The sequence below is a fragment of the Notothenia rossii genome, assembly GCF_949606895.1.
Source record: "Notothenia rossii genome assembly, chromosome: 2".
Taxonomy (NCBI): Eukaryota; Metazoa; Chordata; class Actinopteri; order Perciformes; family Nototheniidae; genus Notothenia; species Notothenia rossii.
Genome location: NC_136904.1, coordinates 6,231,439 through 6,249,423, shown reverse-complemented (window position 1 = coordinate 6,249,423; position 17,985 = coordinate 6,231,439). Strand labels below are relative to the sequence as shown.

Sequence of the window (17,985 nt, the reverse complement as noted above, 5' to 3'; positions counted from 1 at the left end):
GTTTGTTGACATCACTCCAAAACTTCGCTGGCCCGTTAGTGCGCTGCATGTCAATAAGTTCCAGTGTATATTTCCCCTTGTCGATGCAGGGGAGGGGACCACTTCCTTTGCTCTGGTTGATAAGTCCCCCTCTATTGCAACAGTGAAGGGGTCTCTGGCAAAGCCCATCATCACCTCTGTGGGCAGAGCAAGTCCATCCAATCGATCGGCAAAGTTCTCTTTCAACCTCGCAATGAAATCTGTCATCCCATCCGTGATTTGAGCCGGAGATGTGATGTGTTTGGGGAGCGTCGGAAAATGCAGCATCCGACCCGTGCTCAAGTCGGTCGCGAAAAGGTCCAGCTTGACTTGGATCTGCTCCACAATATAAATGACCGTTTTGTCTCTGTTTACGCTTCAGAGTTGAGAGAGACATGTTTTAGAGTTGCTATCATAGGACCACCGTTACTAGCACCACTAGATGCACTTTCAAAAAACGTGCTGCTTTGTGGTTTGGTGGTTTCTATGCAATGCGGAGTGTTGCGTTCATGGTCTGTAATAGTGTAGGAATTTATTACTGAATTGACTTTAATATAAATACAATGTTAAGTTGAAATTAAAGAAAGTATCTTATCAATTTGAAATAGCATCCAAAATGAAACTAAAATATAATAATAGCAATTATTTCTAACCGACTACAAGAATACATTTGAATCCTGAAAACAGAACATTACAGTCAGTGTGCATAACATTTTTTGAAGTAAATATGTAAGATGTAATGTTTTTTGTGTCAATTTTATTGGGCATATAATAGGTGACAACATTTTCAATGCATTAACAGACAAAAAAGCATGATGACATAATCATAATTTATGATTGCAAAGCTCATAAGTGGTTAAAGAAGAATATATTGTTTCAGATTTAGTTACATTGTGAATTTAAGCTCCCTGTTGTAATCCACTTCGAAGCTTCATATGCATCTTAATCGTTCATGAGTGCAAAGAAATATTTATGTTATAAAATAATTCACAGGAAAGTGCAAAGAGGAGAGGTTAGGAAACGGTGCAAACTGCAGGACTTCACACATTGAACCGACATATTCACAGGTTAACAAAGTTATTCAAAAATATTCCCTTTTTACCACAATCATTTCCCTGAATTTATAAACGTATGTCAACTTTACTTGACAGAAAATGTTTCTAACGTTCAACAGTATTACTTGTGTATTGCCAATTAAAATACAATCACTTTCTCAACACTTTAAGGACCTAACACACAAAATGACAACATATGATTGTCCCTCACACATCCTGATTCCCATTTTCTTTGATTGTACGATACACTGTTATTCACTTTTAACCAACTCTCAGTTCTGTGTACAGTAACTTTACTCCAACTCAGTTTACACAAAAACACTTTCCCACCTCTAGTGGTACGAAGCCAAATGGAAAGTTAAAGGCATACAATGCAGGATTTTCAAAAAAATACACATATTCCTAACAAAATACATCTTAATCGATACTTATGTCCTTCTAGAAGTGTGTCATGAATTCTTTATGCAGATAGCCGTTAGATATTCTTATTTTCCGCTTATTTTCCTGCATACTGGATGTTTTTGGCATCATTGGTTGGACATTTCAAGCCCTTTGTCTGCATACACACAACATTTGGCAAAGCATCACCTCGACGGGTTCAGTGGACGTGTTTATCTGAGAGTAACTGCTGCCACAATAAGTCATACAATGTTTTATTACTCTGATTCATATCTTTGTTCTTGCAAGCACCAACAGAAACTTTTAAATCCCACATAGTATGCATTTAAGGTTTCCTATTCCTTCAGTAAAAGGTATTTCAAATTCCACTTTGAGGCCTTTTAATAACACAGAAATAACACTCTTTTATTGTTTCAATGTGAGGACATATCTAAAAACCTGACTCTGCTCTAGGTTAAATGAAGTAATGTGTTTGTGAACCAACTCTTGTTAAGTGTATGCAGTTCTGTAGATATTTACAAAAAGGTACGACTGTTTTTAATACTTCAAAATTAAGCTTATTAGATCTCAAACACATCTTTGCAACATTTACGGTGCGCTTTTAAACTCACAGTCGGTTTTGCGTGAGATCCAAAGCAGTGATTTAAATAAAGTCCAGTGAAGAGGAGTAAGTGATGAAGGTCAGTGGTTGGTCAGTTGCTCCGGGCGTACGCAAAGAGACCGTTTTCCTCCCACAGCTGACAGCGAGCGAACGAGTAGCTCTGCACCGCGGACAGCTGGTCGGACAGGAGAGCAGTGGCTGCTGGGTATTCTGGCCACTCGTCCGCCATCTTACCTGCAGGACAGAAGAGGAGGGTTTTCATGGATGTATAAAAGAGAACTGGACACATTGTTGGAGTCTTTTAAATATACAGATTAGCCAGGATATCTGGAAAGGCACCAATTGTTTTGTTGTGGAGACATATATGAAAACCTGACTCTACTCTAAGTTAAATTAAGTTATGTGTTTGTTAAGTCTATTCTGTTCTGTAAATAAGACTGCCTGCATGTGAGTAAATGGGTCACATGATATATATATATATGTTTACTAATATGGCTAAGTTAGTACTGAGGAATTGAACGATTGATTTTATTTCATTCAGACGGTTATTTATTGAGTATCCCTTAGTGTCATGCTGACACACACACACACACACACACACACACACACACACACACACACACACACACACACACACACACACACACACACACACACACACACACACACACACACACACACACACACACACACACACACACACACACACACACACACACACACACACACACACACACACACACACACACACACACACACACACACACACACACACACACACACCTGTTTTGGCGAAGGTGACGAGGTGTTTTGTGATGAGATCCTGGAAGCTCCGGTCTCCGTCAGAGAGCTTCTTCCCCAGCGCCGCCTCCAGACCCCTGAAGAAGGAGAGGGTGTCCAGGCAGTGGAAGGAGAAGCGGCTGGGGAACGGCAGCAGGTCTCCGGACACGTTCACCGGGCCGGAGGGGGTGTGCGTCACAACGTAGCGGTACACCGGGCTGTCCAGAGCCTCTGAGCACAGGGAGGGGGATCAGACCATCAGATTTACATTGAAGGACCCTCATGTACTTTTCTGGTGGTTTTTCCCTTTTCCTGAAGTGTTTTATACAGTATAGGTTGAAGTGCATGCAAATGGTCTGCAAAGACTAAAATCCCCTCTAGAATAGAATATATCTTTATTGTCATCATACAAAGTACAACGAAATGTCTTTGGCAAACTCTCACTGCAGCGAGAAATAGACACAAATAAATAAATAAAAAATGGTTGTAAAAGCGAGGTAGTAGCGATGACAGTGCAACGAGATACAATTCAATGTCAATGTGCATGTTTACACTTTCAGTCTAAAAACGTTACATACTGTATAAATGTATTGTATTCCTAACTGTGTGTTCATAAAGGGTTATAGTAGCCAAAGGATGCAAGAAATATCCATACATATTTCTAAATAGTAGTGGTTGCAGTCTTTGAGGGGCGGAGGTGTGTTTATGAATGTTCACAGTGGTTGTATTGGTGTTACTCTAGAGTGAGTTTCTCTCCCACACACTCCTCCCCATGCCTTCAACACCTCCATTGGACATACATACATTGTACGTGATATATATATATTTATATATATAAATATATATAAATAATACCAGATTCATTGTTCCCATTTAAAACACATTTCGTGGTATCAGGTGTGGAGCAGTTCACCTGCGGCCCTCCTGGCGAGGTCGTTGTTGGGGCAGGTGACCCGGATGTCGGACACCATGGAGGTGAAGCTGCGCTCTGGGCAGCGGTCTGCCGTCGGACAGCGGGCGGAGCTCGGGTACAACTCCAGTGCATCGCTGGGGAGGGTCTCAGAGAAGGACCGGAGTTTATCTGTGAGGAGAAGCGAAGAGGATATACAAGACAGGATTATATTTACAGATACACTACCAGTCAAAGGTTTGGACACACCTTCTCATTCAAAGTGTTTTAGTCTGTGTGACCGGCGAAGCCACACACAGTATAGTATTCAACATACTTATCTCATCTTATTCTCCTTCTTCCGCCACACATTTTGATACGCTACTCGTCAGGCAGCGTTGACACGAAACACACAAAAAACACATCAAAATGTGAACACACCTGTCGGTCGTTAACTAAGTCCAGTGGTAATCTAAAGATGTTCAGAAACGATGCAGGAATGTGGAACAAGAATCCCAAAATGTAATAGATAAGCAGTTAAAATAGTCAGCTAAAAGTGAGCTAAGATTAATGGGTATTCTTTGTTGCACTTAACAATACAACTAATGCTATTAATACTTACAAAGCGGGGGGTAATGTTAGCATCGGGACGCGCATCTGAGTTCCAGTCGGACAGTCAACATTTCTCTGAATGTTCTAGTTTATTTTAATTGTTTCTACATTGTAGGTTTATACTGAAGACATCAAAACTATAAAATAACATATGGAATCATCTAGTAAACTTAAAAGGGTTTAAAAAATCCAGAATTTGATTTATGTTTAGCTGCTACTTCAGAATGCTGAGAGAAGAGTGTGCAAAGCTGTCATCGAGGCAAAACTGGGCTACTTTGAAGAATCTAAAAATAAATTGGATTTTTTAATACTTTTTTGTTTACTAGATAATTCCATATGTGTTCTTTCATAGTTTTGATGTCTTCAGTATTAATCTACAATGTAGAAAATAATTTAAATAAACAAAAACCATTGAATGAGAAGGTGTGTCCAAACTTCTGACTGGTACTCTATATACACTGAACAAAAATATAAACGCAACACTTTTGTTTTTGCTCCCATTTTTCATGAGATGAACTCAAAGATCTAAAACATTTTCTACTTACACAAAATAACCATTTCTCTCAAATATTGTTCACAAATCTGAAAAAATCTGTGATAGTGAGCACTTCTCCTTTGCCGAGATAATCCATCCCACCTCACAGGTGTGGCATATCAAGATGCTGATTAGACAGCATGATTATTGCACAGGTGTGCCTTAGGCTGGCCACAATAAAAGGCCACTCTGAAACGTGCAGTTTTGCTTTATTGGGGGGGTCTGGGGGGGTCCGAAAACCAGTCAGTATCTGGTGTGAGGGGTAGGGTTAGGGTTAGGGTTAGGGTTAGGGTTAGGGTTAGGGTAATGTTGTGAATCGAGTGGCCCATGGTGGTGGTGGGGTTATGGTACGGGCAGGCGTATGTTATGGACGATGAACACAGGCCACTCGATTCACAACATTACCCTAACACTAACCCTAACCCTAACCCTAACCCTACCCCTAACCCTACCCCTAACCCTCACACCAGATACTGACTGGTTTTCGGACCCCCCCAGAAAAAAAAAAGAGGAGGCGGAGCTAATGCCTGATCAGAATTCTACCGGAGATAAAGTTCAATTCTGATGTGATAAAACGCCATGCTGTTCTAAACCACATCAAATATTATTTCTGAAACAGTATGGAGCTTTACTGGCATTGATCCGGACCTTGTATAAAATTCACAAGTGGACCTTTTATTTATCTCATCTTTAACGGCTCCATTTGACTCCTTTGTAGACTTCCTGGACATAGTTACATCATGATGTTACACTATTGACTAGCACTCCAACACATTGTATATAAGGGGCGGGACATCTCTAAGCGGTTGACCAATCACAACGGAGCTGGCCAGCTAACCAATCAGAACAGACTGGGCTCTGGTTTCAGACAAAGGGTGAACAGACGTGCTGCAGCCCAGTAGAGAAACTACATACTGATATACACCTGAACATCAGCAGGAGAGGACTCTTTAAAGTAGAGACACTACATACTGATATACACCTGAACATCAGCAGGAGAGGACTCTTTAAAGTAGAGACACTACATACTGATATACACCTGAACATCAGCAGGAGAGGACTCTTTAAAAGTAGAGACACTACATACTTATATACACCTGAACATCAGCAGGAGAGGACTCTTTAAAGCAGAGACACTACATACTGATATACACCTGAACATCAGCAGGACAGGACTCTTTAAAGTAGAGACACTACATACTGATATACACCTGAACATCAGCAGGAGAGGACTCTTTAAAGTAGAGACACTACATACTGATATACACCTGAACATCAGCAGGAGAGGACTCTTTAAAGTAGAGACACTACATACTGATATACACCTGAACATCAGCAGGAGAGGACTCTTTAAAGTAGAAAAACTACATACTGATATACACCTGAACATCAGCAGGAGAGGACTCTTTAAAGTAGAGACACTACATACTGATATACACCTGAACATCAGCAGGAGAGGACTCTTTAAAGTAGAAAAACTACATACTGATATACACCTGAACACCAGCAGGAGAGGACTCTTTAAAGTAGAGACACTTCATACTGATATACTGTATACCTGAACATCAGCAGGAGAGACTCTTTAAAGTAGAGACACTACATACCGATATACACCTGAACATCAGCAGGAGAGGACTCTTTAAAGTAGAGACACTACATACTGATATGAACCTGAACACCAGCAGGAGAGGACTCTTTAAAGTAGAGACACTACATACTGATATACACCTGAACATCAGCAGGAGAGGACTCTTTAAAGTAGAGACACTACATGCTGATATACACCTGAACATCAGCAGGAGAGGACTCTTTAAAGTAGAGACACTACATACTGATATACACCTGAACATCAGCAGGAGAGGACTCTTTAAAGTAGAGACACTACATACTGATATACACCTGAACACCACCAGGAGAGGACTCTTTAAAGTAGAGATACTACATACTGATATACACCTGAACATCAGCAGGAGAGGACTCTTTAAAGTGGAGACACTACATACTGATATACACCTGAACATCAGCAGGAGAGGACTCTTTAAAGTAGAGACACTACATACTGATATATACCTGAACATCAGCAGGAGAGGACTCTTTAAAGTAGAGACACTACATACCGATATACACCTGAACATCAGCAGGAGAGGACTCTTTAAAGTAGAGACACATCATACTGATATACACCTGAACACCAGCAGGAGAGGACTCTTTAAAGTAGAGACACTACATACTGATATACACCTGAACACCAGCAGGAGAGGACTCTTTAAAGTAGAGACACTACATACTGATATACACCTGAACATCAGCAGGAGAGGACTCTTTAAAGTAGAGACACTACATACTGATATACACCTGAACATCAGCAGGAGAGGACTCTTTAAAGTAGAGACACTACATACTGATATACACCTGAACATCAGCAGGAGAGGACTCTTTAAAGTAGAGCCACTACATACTGATATACACCCGAACATCAGCAGGAGAGGACTTTTTAAAGTAGAGACACTACAAACTGATTTACACCTGAACATCAGCAGGAGAGGACTCTTTAAAGTAGAGACACTACATACTGATATACACCTGAATATCAGCAGGAGAGGACTCTTTAAAGTAGAGACACTACATACTGATATATACCTGAACATCAGCAGGAGAGGACTCTTTAAAGTAGAGACACTACATACCGATATACACCTGAACATCAGCAGGAGAGGACTCTTTAAAGTAGAGACACAACATACTGATATACACCTGAACACCAGCAGGAGAGGACTCTTTAAAGTAGAGACACTACATACTGATATACACCTGAACATCAGCAGGAGAGGACTCTTTAAAGTAGAGACACTACATACTGATATACACCTGAACATCAGCAGGAGAGGACTCTTTAAAGTAGAGCCACTACATACTGATATGAAACCTGAGAATGAGAATAACATTTAATTAACGTTGCATTAAATGTATTCATAAACAGCTGTTACCTGTCACAAACCATCTGTAGTCACCCCAGGTCCAAGAAGAGATGTTTTCAGCGCCAGGGCTACACACACACACACACACACACACACACACACACACACACACACACACACACACACACACACACACACACACACACACACACACACACACACACACACACACACACACACACACACACACACACACACACACACACACACACACACACACACACACACACACACACACACACACACACACACACACACACACACACACACACACACACACACACACACTTGAGTTTAATCACATACTGATGATATAATAACTTGCTTTATATTTTGTTTTTGTTAATTTGTAAATTCAACATGTATATTTTCTACTTTTTTGATTATTTCCTGACTTTTTATTTTTTATTCAGAATCAGAATACCTTTATTAGTCCCACAGAGTGGACATGTACATTGTTACAGCAGAACAGAGCCAAAGGCAGCTTAATGTTACCTTGAAGCATGCATACAAAAGTATTAAAGATGAAAAAAAGTTACACATTTTACAAATGTGTAACTTTTTTACATTTTACATTTTACATCCTGTAACAGTTCATTGTATATTGCCTTGTCTTTTTATGCTGCTGCAATACAAACATTTCCCAAATTGTGATCAATAAAGTACCTCTTATCCTATCCTATCCTATCCTAGCAGCTGACAGTAAGGAACCTGAACCAGGCGTCCTCTCACCTGAAGTCTGCCTCCTGCTCCGTCGTCCCGATAACAAACGGGACGTCGTTGTAGTTTCCTTTCTTCTTCTCCCACACCTCGAAGGGAGGGGCCTCCAACACGTATCCGTCCACCACCGCCACGGGGCCCACGAAGTGTCCTCTGAGGGGGAGGTCCATCAACTCGTCTGCAGCCCAGGACGGGAACTCCTGCCACGGGATGGCCTGGGGAGGAGCGTGGGGTTGACTTTTAAAGGATGTCACCAAAAACCCTTTTTAATCACTCATGAAAATCGAATCTCTATATTAAAGGTTCCCTATTGTAATGTTGTTCATCAATATATAATAGCTCTCAGATATATACAGAACAAAACGGTTTTTGGTGACATATTTTAAAGGTCTCCTATCATGCTATTTTTAGGCATATATTATGGGTCTCAGATATATACAAATATATAAAAAACATGTCTATGAAGTGTTTTGCTCAAATTACCAAACAGGTCATGCATTTTAGAAATCCCTCATACCCCTCTATTCCAGCCCTGTTAGAGAAACGCTGATTCTGGGTCCTTAGCTTTAAAAAAAAAAAAAAGATAAAACGCCATATCATGTTCAAAACCACATCAAGGATAGTGATATTGTAAAGGACGTGCAGGGTTGGTACCTTCAGGACGTCGGTGACGGGGAGGCGTCTCAGGCAGCTCGGGTCGCTGCAGCCCGTCCTCTGCAGGAACAGCAGGTTGTCGGACTCGGCTTGTTCCAGCGTGGCGTTGTAGACGTACGAGCCGCTCATGTCCACCGCCGCCCGGAACAGACCCTTCGCCAGCGGAGACATCATCATGGTCCACACCGACGTCCCACCTTACACACAATAACATACATACAGTAGGTGTTTAACACAAAGAAAAGAGACAAATATGACATTTTATAATAGACACAGATCATACTAAACTGTCCCTGTCCCGTTCTCTTCTCTAGCCACAAAGAGAGCTGCAGGAATTGATCATTTTCCTTTAAATCTAACATGTATATAGGACCCAAATATGCATGTATATACTGTATGTTCATTTTAATTAATTTCTTATTTTAAAGTTACTTAACTGTATATAATTGTATTTTTACCTTTGAAAGTCATGTGACCGTGCTGTAGTTCCTTTACAGCCCAACATTAGCCACATTTAGCTTAGCGTTGGAGATGGGTAGTCATGTGACCGTGCTGTAGTTCCTTAACAGCCCAACATTAGCCACATTTAGCTTAGCGTTAGAGATGGGTAGTCATGTGACCGTGCTGTAGTTCCTTTATAGCCCAACATTAGCTACATTTAGCTTAGCGTTAGAGATGGGTAGTCATGTGACCGTGCTGTAGTTCCTTTATAGCCCAACATTAGCCACATTTAGCTTAGCGTTAGAGATGGGAAGTCATGTGACCGTGCTGTAGTTCCTTTATAGCCCAACATTAGCCACATTTAGCTTAGCGTTAGAGATGGGAAGTCATGTGACCGTGCTGTAGTTCCTTTATAGCCCAACATTAGCTACATTTAGCTTAGCGTTAGAGATGGGTAGTCATGTGACCGTGCTGTAGTTCCTTTATAGCCCAACATTAGCTACATTTAGCTTAGCGTTAGAGATGGGTAGTCATGTGACCGTGCTGTAGTTCCTTTACAGCCCAACATTAGCCACATTTAGCTTAGCGGTGGAGATGGGAAGTCATGTGACCGTGCTGTAGTTCCTTTACAGCCCAACATTAGCTACATTTAGCTTAGCGTTAGAGATGGGTAGTCATGTGACCGTGCTGTAGTTCCTTTACAGCCCAACATTAGCTACATTTAGCTTAGCGTTGGAGATGGGTAGTCATGTGACCGTGCTGTAGTTCCTTTACAGCCCAACATTAGCTACATTTAGCTTAGCGTTGGAGATGGGTAGTCCTGTGACCGTGCTGTAGTTCCTTTACAGCCCAACATTAGACACATTTAGCTTAGCGGTGGAGATGTGAAGTCATGTGACCGTGCTGTAGTTCCTTTACAGCCCAACATTAGCCACATTTAGCTTAGCGTTAGAGATGGGTAGTCATGTGACCGTGCTGTAGTTCCTTTATAGCCCAACATTAGCTTTTTACTTTACTTTACAAAGATCGTAAAGTGGTGTTAGTATGTGGAGATTATCCTGCTGAACTAAACGTATAAGTATCATAAACATGTATTTGAGACAGAGATGATTTTCTGCAATAATTCAATCAAATGGAGTAATCTGATTGGACCAGGGAGATGCTGCCTTCAGGGTCGGCCTACTTTGTGTCAAATTCATTGTAATATTAGAAACACGTTTAGGACAAATGCTCAATCAAAGCAAAACGTTGCTTTACTAGTCACACATTTTGTAAACTTAAAAAAACTGTTTTCGTACCTGAGTTCTGTCCGAATATGGTGACTTTCTTAGGATCTCCTCCGAACACGTGGATGTTTTCCTGGACCCACTTCAGAGCTGCGATCTGGTCCATGAAGCCATAGTTCCCTGAGGAAGATGGACGAAGAAGGGGGGTCCATTAGCAAAACAAACAACCAGATTTGATGTGGCCTAATTTCAGGCGTCCAGAAACAACCAGCTCAAACTAAAGGTAACTCTTCTCAAGCCTAGGGAGCGAGGAAATGGGCCATGGTGTCAGGACTACTCAAACTAATAATGTCTTTCTGTCACTTCTTGCAGGCTTTTACCGGGTCCTTTCACAGCAGGCGTGTTTGATTATGTAACAGAAAGGGCCGGCCAGCTAACCAATCAGAGCAGACTGGGCTCTGGTTTCAGACAGAGGGTGAAAAGAGGTGCTGCAGCACAGACAGTATGAGAAAAATAAAGAGCTTTTTAAACATTAAAGCACGGAGACATGTCCCAGTAGAGACACTAAATATATGTGTGTATGTAAACTTATATATATATACTGTATGTGTAGGAGCCAAAATGCTTGTTTTGACATTGCATATTATTTCTATTATTATCTTCATTTCTGTTTGATCACGTTTGATTCTTATTGTTTATCACTTCCGGCATTTGTCACGTGGGTCTGCTGTATGGTATTTAGGTGTTGGATGCCGGTTTTGGGACATAACGTAGAGGAGAGGGTGAATGGCTCCCTTTCTGTTGACTGTGTGGTCTGGAGTTGTATATCGTATGTTTTTCGTCGTTATTAAACACCATGGACTAGTGTTGTGAGTGTTGGCAGCTCAGCCCTTATTAAAACAGAAGCCTCAGATTGATTATAATAAGGAGAAATATGAAGGTTTATTTCAAGCTTGTTATGTAAATAAGTTATTGGGCTTTTTTCTAGATATGTTAGAAAATGTTTCCAACTTTAATTGACTCAAATTATTTGAAAAGTGGTCTTATTAACACATGAGAAGTACATGAGAAGTACATGAGAAGTACATGAGAAGTACATGAGAAGGACATGAGAAGGACATGAGAAGTACATGAGAAGTACATGAGAAGTACATGAGAAGTAGAATATAAGACAAGCACAAGTTTCATTTGTGATCCATATTTCTTTATACTTTCTGAATGAGGGCCGATAGTTTGGACGCCCCTGGTATAAACTGTATTGATTTCCCCCCGGTGTGAACACAGTCTGACCTGAGGTGTTGGATGGAGACCCCTCCCTCAGCATGTTCAGAGCCATGAACCCGAAGGCGTTGAGTCTGTAGTTGAAGCTGACGAACACCATCTCTGTGTCCGCCGCCAGCTTCTCAGTGGGGGAGTAACCCGGCTCCCCCCCACTCAGCATGTGCAGAAACCCCCCGTGGATCCACACCATGACGGGCAGTCTGTGGGCGGGCTGCAGAGCGGGGGTCCACACGTTGATGAAGAGGCAGTCCTCCTGTCCCAACACCTTCCCCCCCGCCTTCAGAGGACGCACCTGAGGACACATGCTGCGGAAACGACCCGCGTCCGAAACCCCGCCACGACACAGCGGGGGGGCCGGGGGTGCCCAACGCAGAGGGCCCAAGGGGGGGGCGGCGTACGGCATACCCTTAAAGGAGTAGGCGCCATTTATCTGAGAGATAAGGAAGCAAAAGATATGTTAAAGGTCACCTATTATGCAAAATCCACTTTTTCATGTCTTCTATACATCAACATGTGTCCCCTCTTCTTCATGTCTTCTATACATCAACATGTGTCCCCTCTTCTTCATGTATTCTATACATCAACATGTGTCCCCTCTTCTTCATGTCTCTTCTACATCAACATGTGTCCCCTCTTCTCCATGTCTCTTCTACATCAACATGTGTCCCCTCTTCTCCATGTCTCTTCTACATCAACATGTGTCCCTTCTTCTTCATGTCTCTTCTTCATCAACATGTGTCCCCTCTTCTTCATGTCTCTTCTACATCAACATGTGTCCCCTCTTCTTCATGTCTTCTATACATCAACATGTGTCCGCTCTTCTTCATGTCTTCTATACATCAACATGTGTCCCCTCTTCTTCATGTCTCTTCTACATCAACATGTGTCCCCTCTTCTCCATGTCTCTTCTACATCAACATGTGTCCCCTCTTCTCCATGTCTCTTCTACATCAACATGTGTCCCCTCTTCTTCATGTCTCTTCTTCATCAACATGTGTCCCCTCTTCTCCATGTCTCTTCTACATCAACATGTGTCCCCTCTTCTTCATGTCTCCTCTACATCAACATGTGTCCCCTCTTCTCCATGTCTCTTCTACATCAACATGTGTCCCCTCTTCTTCATATCTCTTCTACATCAACATGTGTCCCCTCTTCTTCATGTCTCTTCTACATCAACATGTGTCCCCTCTGTGGAAAGAGACTCTGAAAGTTTCAGGAACAAAGATTCTCTCTCTTTTTGATCCATTTCTATAAAAACCTGTCTGAAAATGAGCTGTTCAGATTTTGGCCACTTTATGATGTCATAACAATGTATTGTCTTGTGTAACAATTAGCCAATCACCAACCAAGGTAACCCCCCCCCCCCACCTTATCACCTGAATCTCCTCCTAGAGCACCATTGAGTTCTTTGTAACCAAATGTCTCTCAGAGGGGCGTGGGGAGGGGCTCCTTATTTTCATCTAAAGTAACAGACAGAGAATCAGCACTTTGGAAACAGGGCTGAAACAGAGGGGATTATGGGTAATGCTGCAATGATCTGTTTGGTGTTTCAGCCAATCAGAGACAGGCTCTGTATATATCTGAGACCTGTAATGTATTGATGAAAAACAGTATAAATACTAGGTGATTATCTAAACACTAGTGTCTGTGTTTTTGGACTCACGTGTCGGCCCCTGAATGCCCCGCAGGAGGTGGTGACCTGCGTGTCTCCTGAAGGCAGCGTCTGGGCCACGTAGGCCAGGTAGGAGGCGAGGGAGAGGAGGGCGAGCACGCAGAGGAAGATGAAGAGCACGCAGCGGCGCGACAGCACCAGCAGGGGGCTGATGTAGTGTCTGTGACGAGCGTACTGCACCTCCTCCTGCGCCTCCTCCTCCTGAACCAGGTACAGGTACTCCGCCCTCCCAGGGACCTCGAACACATCCTCATCCATCTTCACTCTGAGGGATGAATAACTCAAGTTAAATCCGAACTTGCAACTTACAAATTATAAATTATTGATCACGTGTATATAGTCTCTTATGGAACTACTTCTATTCTATGTTATTGTATTTACTTGCATTATTATCTGTTGTATTGTGTTGCACTATTGGAGCAGTCTGTGACCTAAGATTTTCATTGACATAACTAAACTGTAGCTATGTACGTATGACCAATAAAAGCCTTGAATCTTGAAAACAAAGTAGTTTATTAAAACAGATTTGTCATAAACAGATGATGGTTAAATAAAACACCCATGAATATACATGTTATTACATATTCCATTTTGCATGTATTTAGTTTACTTATTTTAACATTAACTTGCATAATGAGTCAATTACACTATTATTTAATTTTTATTATTTGCATTTCTTCTTGCAATATTTGTATTTTATTTGACTTTATTTTTCCTTTTTCTTTATTTAATTTTGTTCTTGCATTATTTGTGTTAGCATTTTAATTTACAATTCTTATAATTGATTGTTTATCTATTTTTCTTTTACTCAAAACTTTTTTTACTTTTTTCTTTTAATATTTATTTTCTAATATTTGTTATGTTTCCTTTTAGATTAATTTATTCTTATTTCTTTGTGCACTTTAAACATATTTTGTTTATGTCTTAAGCATATTGTATGTTGCATTATGAACTAAGAATGTTCACTTCTGAAACTACGCTGCTATTTATAAGACAATAAACCCTTGATTATATAAATGTACATTTAAAAACCCATAATAAGACTGTGAATCTTCTTTAACTGACCTGCAGAGAACTCAACATTTAATAAGACTTCAAACACAGTTGTTTATTTTATTTTTTCTGGGGTCACTATGATTACAATGTTAGTTTAACGCTAACTTGTGATGAAATACTTTGCAATTATTTGTCTTTTTTTAATCACAAGTACAAATAAATGATTACAACACTAAACATATTATTATCATGGATATTTTTAGTATTCCATATATTAATTAATAAGATCCTTTAAATGTATATTTTGTATTAATTAAGTTATTATCTTTTAAACGGTGCTTCTCTTATTACAAGAGTAAGTGTTAAGCTTTCTTCTTGAACCCTTTCCATAGAGCAACAGTGGATTGTTACCATTTCTCTGATACACATTTCCCAAAGGTCAGTTTTAGAAGCAAATCTGATCACTTTTAGTTGTTTTTGTATTTATAGTATAAGTATAACGTTGTATTGTACGGTTAAAAAGAGGGCTATAATTGTGGTAACGTGCACAAACACACAAAGACACAGGATACTACGTGTGTGAACAATGAGCGGATATAATGTCACAACACAACTAATTCACAAAACAGGTGAATCCAATGTACCGTTATTTTTCACAACATGTTAAATATATAAATATTTGCTTGACACTCCCAGCATCGTCTCACTGTGTCTTTCTCACACTTTCAACCCATATAAAGCAGATTACGTTAATACAACGCTGTTATTTGATGTTATTTAACGTGTCTCTTCCTAAGTGTTGTTTGTGCACTAAATCCCTTTTCCTGCCGTTTCCTCTGTGTGCCTTCAACTTCCTCTCACCAACTGAGGACATTTCTATTCACTAAGACACAATCTTTCTTCTTTTAAATGCAAGATAACATAAATTAGAGTTATAAAAACTTACCATGTCCTGTAAACACACAACACATGGAAAAGAAAAACTAAACTAAAGGTGACGCTTTCTGCTGTGGATCGCGCATGTCCTCAAACTTTTCCCCTCTTCTGCTTTTACACTTAAAGGGACAGTAACCCTTATTGTACATCCATGACAGTAACCCGGGCAGAAAGAGTTATTCATAGACTCAGGAGGATAGGGAGAGGACTATGTCCACATGAGAAGATGGTTTTGAGATGTGACCAACAGTTTTCGAAGACATTGAGTTCTGATTCAGAATTCTGAGATTTTCAGGTCAAAATAAATGAATTAAAAGGTTCAGAAAGACGTAATAAGAAATGTTTTTTTCAGAACTTTTTGGGGATTTTGAGAAAAAATACTTTTTTCTTCAATATAATATTTATATTATTTGTGTAATGTATTTTTACGTGTTTTTATTACTTAGTTTCAATATTCATTTTGTTATCTTATTTCACTTTTTTATTGTTTAATTTGTTTATTTTTATAATAATAATAATAATTATATTTTAATATCATTTGTTATAATGGGTATTTTATTTTCACCAAATATTTTTTACATATCTCGGAGATGGGGCGTCCCCGTGAGGCTGGCACCCTCAATGTTTTATTATTTTTATATTATAGCCATTAAATGTTGTTAGTACTTTTTGTTTGTTATGAATTTCATTTTTTAAAATTGGTTTTAGTGCTGTTATTTATTTAAAAATGAATTGAAAAATATAAAAAAATTGATTTTTTTTTTTTATTATTATTTTATTAGTAGGCCTATCATATTATATATTATTATGATTATCATTATTATAAATGTGTTGTGTTTATGTATTGATTTCATTTTTAAAATTATTTTATTCTTCATTGTACTTTTTTTTTAAATCATTTTTATAATTGTGATATATTTAATATATTTTTATACAACAACGTTGGATTGAGACATTTTACTTACTTTGTTAGGCATCCATTTACCCCCTTCAGCCAAAGACACCAGTACATATTCCAGTCAAATTTTACAGGATTGGCTTCTACGTTTATTAGGGTTAAGGCGACACAAAGATATTGTTAAAGAACATTTTTTTGAACTCATCGCAAGAAGTAACCATCCATTTTTCACAACTGTTCCAGAGAAACCCAAGGCTACCAGGACGTGTGGAGCCGGGTTTCCTGAATATCATTTAAGCCTGTTTCTTTCTTACTTTACCCAACTTCCGTTTTTCACACCGCAATTATCGCCCACCTGTACACATGACAGTACATGTTTTATAAATGTTCCAAAAACACAAAGCAACCAGCACATCTGGATCCAGGTTTCCTAAAATATGTCCTTCAGAAAAAGATTGAATTTAGCCTCATTATCTTTCTAACTTTACCGAACTTCCGTTTTTTATTTTATATTTCTAGTTCATTTTTGGAAATGCACAAATAAATTAAAAATAAAAAAACATTTAAAATATTTTTTTTAATGAGGGTTATACACTTGGGAAGCTTCATGGTTATATCTATTTGTTAAAAATGTTTACCCAATTCACATGCAGTGCGTACATGTGTATTTTACAATCCGTATCTTTAAAGGCCATTTTCTTAAAACATTTCCTCCTCTCTCATCAGGAACCTCCATCTGTCCTCTCTAAATGCAGAAGCTTTCTCCATAAGGGTTTGCTCATTTATCCTCCTCTTACAACTTATTTTCTTATGTTTTTAATGTTTGCACCACAATACACCAAAGCAAATTCCTTGTAGGCCTATGTGTAAACGTACATAGCAATAAACACTATTTCACTTTTTCTTTTTGTATTGTTGGAGAAAATACAAGTTGTCTCCACTTTATGGGTTGTTTTAATGCACTGATAATGTGTGACTCTGCACTGTGCAGGGGCGGACTGGCCATCGGGACGTTCGGGACGAATCCCGATGGGCCGGTACTGAAGTGGGCCGGTCGGACGATGTGGGCCGGCCGGTAACCGGAAGGGCTCGACATTAAATGGCCCGCTGGCCCGGAAGCACTATTTAGACACCCCGGGCCAGCATAACGTACTTTGCCCGCTCGGGCCACTAAAAATATTGCTTTAAAAAAATGGTCCTGTGGTATCGGTATTTTCGTTTATTAACGCTACAACATAGCGTTTCGGGAGTCGGTTGTCGTTGTTGGGTGAAAAGCAAACAGCTGTTGGCTGCG

General features: G+C 39.8%; 1 protein-coding gene across 1 annotated transcript; it reads right to left on the bottom strand.

The window, feature by feature from the left end:
- Positions 1-758: 758 nt before the first annotated feature.
- On the bottom strand, positions 759-15,896 carry LOC307028234 (para-nitrobenzyl esterase). Its single transcript, XM_079663089.1, has 10 exons — positions 15,804-15,896; positions 13,853-14,126; positions 12,199-12,619; positions 10,981-11,088; positions 9,242-9,438; positions 8,600-8,802; positions 7,877-7,935; positions 3,767-3,934; positions 2,857-3,084; positions 759-2,307 (listed from the first exon to the last, which is right to left on the bottom strand). Exons 2-10 carry the CDS (start codon positions 14,117-14,119, stop codon positions 2,165-2,167), a joined length of 1,794 nt encoding a protein of 597 aa, XP_079519215.1. The 5' UTR covers positions 14,120-14,126; positions 15,804-15,896; the 3' UTR covers positions 759-2,164.
- Between the last annotated feature and the right edge of the window lie 2,089 nt (positions 15,897-17,985).

Coding starts and splice junctions, on each gene's coding strand:
- LOC307028234 (XM_079663089.1), bottom strand. CDS start 14,119: ATGGATGAGGATGTGTTCGAGGTCCCTGGGAGGGCGGAGTACCTGTAC. Junction 12,620..13,852: donor GGGCATTCAGGGGCCGACAC/GTGAGTCCAAAA, acceptor CTTATCTCTCAG/ATAAATGGCGCCTACTCCTT. Junction 8,803..9,241: donor CCGTCACCGACGTCCTGAAG/GTACCAACCCTG, acceptor GCTCCTCCCCAG/GCCATCCCGTGGCAGGAGTT.